This window comes from Opisthorchis viverrini (genome assembly GCF_000715545.1).
Source record: "Opisthorchis viverrini unplaced genomic scaffold opera_v5_99, whole genome shotgun sequence".
NCBI lineage: Eukaryota > Metazoa > Platyhelminthes > Trematoda > Opisthorchiida > Opisthorchiidae > Opisthorchis > Opisthorchis viverrini.
Genome location: NW_008751754.1, coordinates 914,452 through 926,024, shown reverse-complemented (window position 1 = coordinate 926,024; position 11,573 = coordinate 914,452). Strand labels below are relative to the sequence as shown.

Genomic DNA, 11,573 nt, shown 5'->3' with positions numbered 1-11,573 from the left:
CTTCAGTACACAAAACTCAGATGTGTTTTTTCGAACATATTACGTCGTATGAAGAAACGGTAACTAATCCTTTTACCTGGGATGAGCGACGGTACTTTCATTGATCACACATGGACTGGAGCCAAACTGCTGTGCTTGAAGTTTTCTTTCTCCCTCCATTTTAAAGATACTAACCTTATTCATTGCTTACATGTGTGCACTCATTTAAAAATTTCAGCAGCTGTCATTGATTTTGGTCCGCACCAAACAGAATAATTCATGCTTCTCCACCCGACCATGAATTTGTACTGTACCCCCGTCTACCAGCGAATGCGACATTCTCAGATCGGCATGGGCATTAGTCACAAATTTGCAAAGGTACTGCGTCGCCACCGGTCGTACACACTTCAAGTGAGAAATGTCGTGCAAAAATGGCGTTCTTCAAGTGTGTGCCAGACAAGTACCTTTAGTCGCCGACTTTGGACTTCCGGTACAACAAACAAGTTCGCGAGGCATGGGGTCTAAATTGTGTTGAATTCTGGACACTTTCAACCCTGTGGGAAATCACTATGAGGCAGGTATTGTTAGAAAAATCCGGACAGAGTAGACTCAGTCATACAAAAACTACCCGTGACAGTATGAGATCACTTTACGCAGGACATATGCGGCGTATGTAGAAGTGTGATGAACGTGAATAGCGTGGGTGGTGATTATACGGAAACAACAGTCAAGAAACTTGTAGTTTTAACCCACTAGATCCTATGAGATTACAGAAACAACATTGCCCGCTGGCCTTATGATTTTTACAAAAATCGACTGAATCATTTCAGGAATCTTAAAAGTACCAATAATATTGGTGATTCTTACGAAGAACGTTATGCAGTGTAGTCATTTTTGAAGAGCTCAGTCACACAGAGAAACGTTTACATCAATTTCCCCTAAGATCCGCCTGTATATCCCTCTAGCACAAACACAGGGCCTGAGACATGCCGAATCATTCTTGGAGGGTACTTACTTTGGCGAGAATAAAATCCACCGCTCATTTTGATGGGGGTAAACCACAACCAATCGGCAGAACTAGTACCATTCTAAATGATGATTGTAGGGTCGAAGAAAGATTACTTACACAGGAACACTGATGGATTTCATCATGCGTTACTTCGTGGTTGTTTCTTTCAAGCACAAAAATTAACTGCTTGAGGTTAACTATGATGACACTTTACTAGAGAAGTCCAACACGGAACGACTATCGCTACTGTCAGAAGCCATATTGGGGTTTCATTTGCTTGGAAGGAGAGAATGAAACGGTTTTAAACGGAGTAACATGCTTGAGTAAACCAATGTTAGTATTTGTTTGAGCAAGGGGCAAAGCACAAGCAATATAAACGAATCAGGGTTTTCCCCACAGACCGTAGCCGTTTTATGTTGGCCAGAGACTGGTTTCGTTACTATTGTTACAACAAATATGACACCAACTCGCACAGAAAATTAAGTAAATAGATGACAAGATTGTATGAATCCACTGACTAGGGTTCATGAAGAAATTCTCACAGGTTATAGAAATGTCAATTTAGTAAAGTATTGGTTCACTGATCGCTGTCTTACAGATTCAGACCCTGTGCTGCGAAATTTTCAGTTGAATGAAAGCTTCTGTAACAATGAATTGTAAGTGGTAAAAGAAATTAGGCGTGCTGTGGAACGGTAGATTTTATTGAGTCGTTTGTCTCTGGCTACTACTGCAAAGTATAATTAAACAGTGTGTCGCAGAGTAGAAAAGGATTTTGTAGAGCTTGAGACGAGGAGTTTCAGTAAAAAACAGCCATGGGTGAACTTGGATCCACCGCAAACGGTAATCTATCCACTGAGGGTTTGACTTCTATCAGTTAAATTTCATTTCGGCGTGGTTCCTTCCAGTGGATCATTGATTAATATACATCGGCGCCACTAGTGAAATTTAGTGTATTTTCCACAATGGGGATGACATTGATTTCTTCAAGATGGGTTGCCGAATAGTAAAAAGCCACATTACAGAACTTGAAATGCGAAGCTTAAAGTGAGACATCATGCGGAAAGACAGTTTTTAGGATACAATTGAACCACCGACTCTACACCTTCCAGAGAGCTGCTGTACCAGCTGAGCTACCGTTTGCAGCCCGTCACGCTTATGCAAAGCGAGTTTTTCTAAACTCACTAGTGCTAGACTTGGATTACCTGTTTCAACATCCGCAAAATTTTTCAAGCTCCAAGTCATTTCAAACTCTAACCTCATGATTGTTCGCATCCTCTTCAATTAACATTGATTATGCAATCAGCTCAAGTAGTCGAAAATAACCAGCTTCCTGCTGATGAATTCCCCGTCTAATCATTTTCAGAAAAGACGTAAGCAACAAGTAACCATTGAGCAAACTATTAAGTATACTGCTGAATATCTTAACCATGGTTCACGAACCAAACTTGAACCTTTATCATGGTCTGTATGATAAAGTGTTGCGCATGTTTATCATGGTATATTTATAAGCATTTCTATCTGTGTTATAGCATAGTAAACGGCGAAGCGAAACGGACAACTAGTCAACTGATCAGTATGCTTAAAAGCTTGGATGAATGAGCATATGGCTCTGCGTGGAAAAATTTATGACAAGTTGACGGGGTGGGCGTAGGCAAGCCATGCTGCGTGCTTCGTCACATACAATTTTGACTGTGCCAGTAGAGCAAGAACAATCACTTAGGCCCTATGCGATAGATGCTGGCGCCCAAGAGATCTGTGGATATCCTTAATCAGGGCATCCTGGCAAACCCAGACCACATCACAGATGGGACAGCTGTTCCCATGTGACGATTTACAACCATCTTGTAGTGAGCTTCACTATCAAATGTACTTAGTTGGTCCTGTTTCGCACGATTATCGGCATGTGCGTTGTTTGTGAACCAACTGCATTTTGGTATGCAATATCTGTGCGAACTGATTTTCCCACCGGAATTCGAAAGAAGAATACTGAGTGAATGATCCACATCAAACACAGTGTACTTCAAACTGGCAAGATGTCACGTGACTCCTGGTCGATCCTCGCAGTCGTTAATCCATGATATCTAGTTTGTGTGTACAAATTTTAGTGAATTAACCATACTGTAACTACCTACTTCGAGAGGTGGAGCAACTAACAGGCAGCAAGTTTCTGCGTCCAGAACCTAGTCTGCAATGCACAAAGTTTGGGTAATAAGTAATAAGTTAAGCAAAATTAAGCGGTTCTATAACACCACTGCCTTGAGGCTTATCCGGCAAGTTCTGGTTAACAGTAGGTCTTATAAAAGTTTTTTGCCATGAATCTACTGGAATGTGAAATGAGACAATACTAGCACAGCTGGACAGTGAATCATGTCACGAAAATAAAATGAGGACTTATACTATATCGTTCTTGAAAATTGTGCACAATTACTTCGCACACAATTTGGGAAGTAGCGAGAAAGTGTAACATCTAGGTACGCATGTCGCTCTAAAACGCCCAAATGCATTACCGCTCCCTGTAGATTGGTATGATAAGGACGATGATCATAGAATTTTGCTGCACCCATGGGTCACCTATTTACACTCCCTAAATACCAAAGGTCGTCACATAGAAACACTCACGTTGATCCTGTATGCTGCTGTTGAAAATACGGAGGGAATGTAGCGGTATTTCTTGGAGTTTCCCCTTGGAAAAGTCGCTGTACATATACGATGATAGGCTTAAACCTTGCGACAGTACCAACAGGCAATGTGAGTTTTTTCTACGTATAATCTGTTGCACAAAGCAATCTACCGACATACAGTTATGAGCAATAATTCACTGACTTTCTTAGGAGTAATTGACTGACCTACGGATCATGGAACAGAATCATTGCCCTTCTATAATTATCAAGTAACCTATACCTTTTATAGGTAAGAGGTACAATTAGGCTGTGAAATTTTTATGCGTTTCCCATAGCGCAATACTCGTATTCTCAAGGGATCTGATGATACTGTTTGGTGTTCCCAGAGCTTACATCTGCCTTCAAAGTGGGCGAAGGACAATCTTGAGCCCTAGTCTGTTCGACGGTTAGTTGGGACGGGCAAGTTCCCTTAAGCTTCATTTATCTTCTCCAGCCACCACTGACCAAACTCGGGGTCATCATTCGTAGGTCTTGTCTATGTACATAGACTGTTGTAGCAGCTGTGAACCAGCTTTCATGCTTACTATCTGATCCAACTGCCTTCACAATTTGCAATTACTTATTCCAATTCTGCGTTAAAAGATCGTAGCCTCAATAAAGAGCAACCTGATTTGGTTTTGGCCTTTGCTGAGTTAAGCTCATATTCTGCAAGACCCGGCCCATTCAGTCGTACATCCTACGAAACCTCACACGCTACACATTCTTGTCTGGATCCTAAGCACTTGTGCGAGATTCATAATGAATTAGATGACTTTGGGTTACCAACAGGTATCTTTTTACGGAAAAAGACATTAAACGCTCGGAATTATCACTTTTGGCGAGTTTCCAGTGGCACAGTTACAGTTATATTATTTTGCATTTCACTAGGACACTGGAGTAAGGTGCACAGGTTCACAATACGAAGCCCGAAAAATAGTCGTACCGGCTTTTGGAAGTCTTAATCTTGCTAGTGTAGTTATGAAGTCAGATAGAATGGAACAGTGGTTCTAGAAGAATTTTATCCGTAAATACATTATTATTCTTTGTGATGAACGAGATTGTGCACCCAAATGTTGCCTTTGAAACATTTCCGAACATGTAAGCATTATTTCTCAATACTGGACCCAGATCAGATTTTGTGTATAAGGCAGTCAACCATATTATTTTTCGTAAAAAGTCCAAAACTGTGACAAATTTTGCCAACGACTGATTCAGAGGTTCTTTTCCCTAACAGTTAATAAGTATCTATCCCACCCCCATTCCTATTTATCGATACACAAGGTAAGTAAAGGCTTGAATCCAAGTCTCTCTGGTTCGTCTGTATCATTTAGTGAGTGATGGGTTTCCAACGTCCACTGTTTTGTGATGGTTTGTTAATACGATCTCCTCGTAAACTACCTGCAGACTTATCTTGCTTCTACACTTTTTCTAACTTTGCAGTGCATTTTCTCTCAAATGATTAAAGAAAATGGCGTCCAAACTTAGTTTTGCACGCTCACGTTCCAAAGGATTCATCAATATCTCTGAGTCACTCAGTGGTCAATGCTTGTCAAACAAAGTTACCTGAGAGAAAGAGGTTGCCTTTCCGCCCAGAATTCACGAGCTATGGACTACTGATTTCATCCGACTGGTTAGTAAAGACATGTCCTGTCACCATTCGGCAAATGCCTAAAGCCTTAGTTTGACTAGACCGAGTGCGCAATCCAAAAAACATGGTGAACTCGTCCCGTATAACAATTCGCTTATTGGTTTCAAGAGTTTGAAGAAGCCTCAGGTTTTCTTATTTAGAACCCCTATAATTTGAGGGGTCACATGTAAATTACTTGCATGTCTAACATTTCTTGATGTTGAATATCTAATTCTAACATTGTTTTCACATGGTGTTTGAATTTTATGTTTCAGCCAAATTCATCAAATGGCTACAACAGCACTAGAAGCTACTCTACTTCAGCGTCTCCTCTGGTTGGATATAACGTTCAAATCCTTTTCCATCACCCTACTTCTTGTGCTCATCGGTTTGTTCGACCAAACCTTCGGAAGTATACAAGAATCTGTAACACATCACTCAGCTGACTCAATCACCCCATTCGCTTCCGGTTTCCCAATCGCAAGGGTTTACGTAGCCGTGCAAGAGGAACTCTCACCCGGGGCTATTATCACTGAACTTTCAACCCATCCACTTGTAAAAAACCTAATTACACAGACAGATGGCACGCAGTTTCATGAGACCTTTCAATACCGCCTGATGAATGCGTTCGATAGTCATTTGTTTCGAATCACCGGAAATTCCGGCCAGCTCACAATAGCCACACGATTGGATAGAGAAGCATTATGCGCAAGCCAAAAAGCTCAGTTTTGTTGCAACAACCGAGCTCAAATCCCTAGCTCATTGATGTCCGATGAGAGCTGGAAACTGATTGAAAGTGTGCCTAAGTCACAACTATGCCACCTTGTGGCTCACATCAGTCTGCAGCCGAACAAACCGGCGTCACAATCAGACAGTGGGTCAGGACAAACGGGTGTTGCTCAAATTAACCGTTTGGCCCTGGTCTACCTATACATACGTTTAGATGACATCAACGATCATGCACCCCAATTCGCCTCTTCAACTACCACACTCAACATCGCAGAAGATGCTACAGTAGGAAGTGTGTTGCAGTATTTCCGAGTCACTGATCCAGATGCCGGTGCCAACGGACTTCGAGATGTCAAACTTTCTGTAGCTCCTCTGTCTGGCACCAGTCTGAGTGCCAACTCGCGAACTATCGAGCCAGTGCGTGGGATTAGTACGGGGGTTTTGGCGAACCCCTTTGATGTACGACTTAGTAGAGACGGAGCAAGTTTGCTTTTGCAATCTGCATTGGATCGTGAAAGTATACCAGCCTACGATCTTACTTTGACCGCTCTTGATGGAGATCCGATCAGTCCAAAATCAAGTCAACTGAATTTACGTGTACTTGTGACAGACGCAAACGACAATGCGCCAACGTGGGTCCGGCCGTTGGTCAACGCAAACAAGTTACAACCGGAAAACGCCGATGTCCACATAATCGACCAAGCCATACCTCAATTCAATGTTTCCGTTTCAGAAGATACCCAAGTTGGTGCCCTTGTGTTTTGGTTGCAAGCACGTGATGCTGACGTGGGAGACAACGCTCGACTAACTTATGCTATTGATACAGGCGCTCCTGGAGGCCTGACAGCTCTGAATTACTTCTCTGTACAGTCAACTACCGGGGAAGTTCGCCTGCGAGCTCAGCTGGATTATGACAGTGCTTCTGCTAATTCAAACGGCGCTGAAATTGAAGTGCCCATCACTGTACAGGATAACCCTCACATAGGACGCCCATTAATGGCGAGGGCGGTACTTTTTGTCCGGATCTTGGATGTAAATGACATTCACCCTATCATTGTTGCCAGTCCTCTATCTCCAGTGCCACTAAGGAGGCCATTTTTAATGAACGCGGTTCCTAGTCAATATACCAGCTTTGGCGTATGGGAAAATCAACTGGCCGGTCAGCCAGTAGCCAGTATACTTGTCAGTGACCCAGATACTGGAGGAGGCGGAAAAGTCAGTTGCTCGGTGCAGAGTGATTATTTCCGGCTGGCGAGTGAATCGATAAAAACTGAATTCTTTGAGACAATTCAAAGTCAGTCTATTTCGAATTATCCATTTTCGGATGGTGAACTCATTAGCGGGCCAATCACCTATCAGCTGATCTCCACACAAATTTTGGACAGAGAACACATTCCACGTCATCAAGTTCTTCTGACCTGCAGAGATCATGATCAAAGTAAACCGCTTGTGTCCACTCGTCGCTTGGACATTGAAGTCCTGGACGAGAACGACAATGCTCCGGAATTCATAGCCCCGCTGATTGAACTCACATGTCCGGAAAACAGTCCCCCCGGCCAAATTATCGGGGTGGTGAACGCGACGGACAAAGACGTGGGAGAAAACGCTAGGTTACGGTTCTGGGTTAATGAGGCTAGCAGTAGTTGGATTAGCATTCATCAACAAACAGGCGAAGTACGAGTCAATACAGTTTTCGATCGTGAACAGGAAACCGAACGTAGATTTACCGTTTTTGTTTCCGATTCAGTCGGTTCAACAGCGCACACGGCCTCCGCGGAAGTGTGCATTCGGATTCTTGATGAGAACGATCACAGTCCTCAATTTGTGGATTTGTACTTCTTTTCAGTGTCCGAAAATAGTCCGCCCGGGACAGAAATTGGACAGGTTAAAGCAGAGGATGCGGATTCTGGCGAAAACGGAAAAGTAAGTTCACTTTCTTTTCGACTGATTCCTTTCGGCACTACTCCGTTAACTAATACTGGTTAGAAAATCTCGATCGTGAACCAAGGATGTGTTGCATCCACAGATATGGATTCGATACTTTTCTAAGCTGCTGATGTACTTAAAACGGATGGGTGGCTGCATTTTTCATCCCACCATCAGCAACCGGTTGCTTGCTGCTAAGCTGAGTTCAGTCTAATATGCCACAATTTGGTGCATGTGAATGCTATTTTCCAAAGTACATTCTAAAAGTACGTTTCTTGATGTCGACGACAGCACAGATATTCAAAACAATCTTTTAATTATGAACCTCAAAGTTTGATTCCATATTGTTGTCAACTTATGCGAAATTAGCATCAGAACTACTTTTGTTAGCTCTCAAGCACAGGCTCCTTAATTTTAGCCCCAGGACACCGACATTTTGAGGAATACTAAACGGTATAGAAAGCGGCAGTTTAGGAGGCTTATAGGATGATTCACATTATCGTGCAGGTCAAAGACATTGTAATCCTGTCACGTGCCACAAATTATTTCCCCTGAGAAGATGCAAGCAGGCCATCAGGTACCATATGAAAGCAGACTGCGTGTCTGTACAACGTTCTGAACGGATAACTCGGTTTCACTGTCTCAACCACTTGAACGAAGTCTTCGTATGAGCTGGATGAACCAACGGCCTTTAGAACGGCTTTAGAGAAGTTTAGTGAACGTTTCACTTAGTCCTTTTGCTCCAGGCTGCTTCCTTGCCTTGTAGCTTGGCCGCGTACTTTTTTTGAGCTCATTATACATTAGGACGTTCAACCAATAAAATGTAGCTACAAGTACTGTAAAGTTGTACTACATTGTCCTGCGACTATCGGTCTAAACACATTTACAAAATCCTCGACTTTATCAAACGAACCTCCCTTAAGTGCTCATATTAGGTGTCTGGCAGGTGCTTTCACAGTCACCGGTTTACTGAACTCAGCATACCATTTAAATGGACATTTTTAAAGCATACGGGGTTTTCTTGTACCAGTCCCTATCCATTATCTCCCTTCACCAGTTTACTTTTGATTCCCATATGTTACCATGAGGCCGCCAGCTGCCAGGCTGTTGAAAAGAACGGTACAGGTGCATAGAGTGACTAGATTTGGTAATCGGATGTGCCGTATACACTGACGTCAAGGGTGCAACTTGCCTAGTTAAGTCGAAATTCATATGGCCACGCAAGCAAGAACAATCAGTTTGTGGACCAATCTAATTGGTAGCACGGCACGAACATCCAACCCAACTTTGTGATGGCATTGCACTGGCAGGTTGAGCTAAAAAAAACCCATCTCCTAAAGGTTATCGTGTGGGGTGAAGACAATGGAAACTCGAAAAATCTGTTGCGATGGAACTACATAATTACTTCGACCATCATTATTTTGACCGTGATTATCTGGAAATCATTTTTTATGCAAGAATTACATGTATTGCAATAAAATTCCAAATGGAATGAAGGAATTGGTGTGGGCTCCATAAAATTATACGGTTGCCTATTTTTCCTGCCTAATTTTTGATGACTTGCAAATCAATCAGTTTTAGTGATTCGCACAGGTTTAAGTAGCCAGCATTAACACACAAAGGGCAGTAGCCAGAAAAGATCAAAAGATATCTAATAATAATAAAAATTGCTAAACTCTGGGTGAGCTTAAACAGGTTGCTAAAATTATATTGTGAGACATCAGCGTTATTACCAGCCAAAATAAATAACACTTACCTGTGGTCTACTTCTAGCAACCTGTTATCGGGCCCCCTTTCAGCAAGGTGACTACTAACGCCCATGTAAATGCTGCGTTTCCAGCGGACTTTGTAAGGGGAATTATCCACCCTACGAAAGATAAAAATTCAATTGTGATGTACCCCTTATTGCTGAGTCTATTCCTCATGGTTTCATTAGAGTATTGCTTCATGTATTTCTAGCGGAGAAACCAGGGCCAAATACGCGGTAAAGTAAAATCAGTTGCTGTTGAGGGGAGACTCAACAGAATCTCAGCCGAAGTCATTCAAACACAAGAGACTATGCTTGGACTTAGCCAAGTATCCGGTCAACCCCAGTCTAATTTGCGAATGGGCGCATTCTTCAAACTGCGTAGACTGTTTGTTCAAACTGAAGGTAAGGCTAGCATAAGTAGTCAGCTTCAGAAGGGCAAAACAGATTGCGAATGTCGGAGGATATTCAGAAACCTTATATGTTCTATCATATATGTTCTATGTTCCATTGGCACTTCAGTCCTCATCCTCGAGAAGTGTGAAGAACGAGACTTCCCTCTTAGCGAAATACATCCGAATTTGTTGTCGATTAGTCAAAATATGTGTAGCTCGAGTGTGTTTACTGTTGGTTGATCAGATGGTAGTTGACAGAGGCAAACAAATCAACCACCATCTGATCAGCCAACGGAAATATACCCAGTTGCACACCAATTTGGTTTTGACAGGAGACTCACCTGGAACCCAGCTGAATCCTTACGCTTCACCGATTTTGGGTTCCTTCATAACATATGGGCGATCAGTAGCGTTCAATCTAAGTGAATTAATTTCCGGAATTGACTGGATTGACAAAACGTCTAGGTGCATTACTGTCATCACTTTACATTTAAAAGTTATTCACCAGTCCCCCCTGGAAAGATCTCTATCCAGAAGAGACTACTTTCAGTGGGTTCTTCCAGGTAGTCTCTCCACCGGGGCAAGACGTTGGACGTATATTGCAGTGAATTACTTTCCTGTAAAAAAAACATGATTTACCTACTGCTTGGTTGTCCCACTGCGAAAAGGGCTGGATTTACACTGAACAGTGCCTGGCATGTCTACAGAACTGGTTCGTCCTACGTAGACAGAGCAGTGAATATGTGCGCTCTATTGTAAACCATGGAAAATACACGGCTAAGGAGCCATGTTTTAGGCGATGAAGTTATCAATGTATACATAAAACATTGAGCTTTACGAATACTGCAGATCGCTCGATCAGTGACCAAATTTTGAATGGTTGTACCACTTTGTAGCAGTTTTTCTGGGGTTTTGCAGACTGCAAACGTAGAACATAACATACATATACTTTTATGTTATCCAGCCGTTGACGAATATCGTACCCACAGTGGTTACGGAAAGTGCAATCGAAAGATGAACATCAAATAGGCTTGCTGAATGACGTACGTAGTCTTCATCAGCACCGAGCACCCACACCTCATAAATTAGTAAACAACCTATTGAAGTACTGCATGCATAGAACTTGCTTGAAAAGTTAATGAACTGAATAGTCGAGGCAGAAAGGTCGTTGAAGTAAACTGACTGCCATCAACTGAAATCGGACTGTTGCAATAAGTCTTTGATTGCGCTCCACTGTCTTCACTCACCTTGGACGTGTTAACCTGAGTATGAAGTAACTTGGAGGTAGTAATATGGAGATGGCGCGCAACAGATATCTGGGTTAGGTTGTCTGTGAATGAATGGATAATATTCGCTCCAGTTTTCGGAACTGGCATCAATAATCGGACACCTCCGAAAAGCTTTACTCTATGCTTCTCTCGGGACCAAAACGGAAGTCACTAATTAGACTTTCTTAGTTTCTTGAAGTCAGAAGGTTAGAATCAAAAGTGACAATCTAAAC

At 42.4% G+C, this 11,573-nt stretch overlaps 1 protein-coding gene across 1 annotated transcript; it reads left to right on the top strand.

Annotated features, from left to right (window-relative positions):
• Positions 1–258: 258 nt before the first annotated feature.
• On the top strand, positions 259–7,927 carry T265_13742 (hypothetical protein; the record flags this gene model as incomplete). The annotated part of the gene is made up of 2 exons (XM_009170276.1): positions 259–482; positions 5,551–7,927. Coding segments are annotated over 2 exons (2,601 nt in total), but the record flags the coding sequence as incomplete, so codon positions are not given.
• Between the last annotated feature and the right edge of the window lie 3,646 nt (positions 7,928–11,573).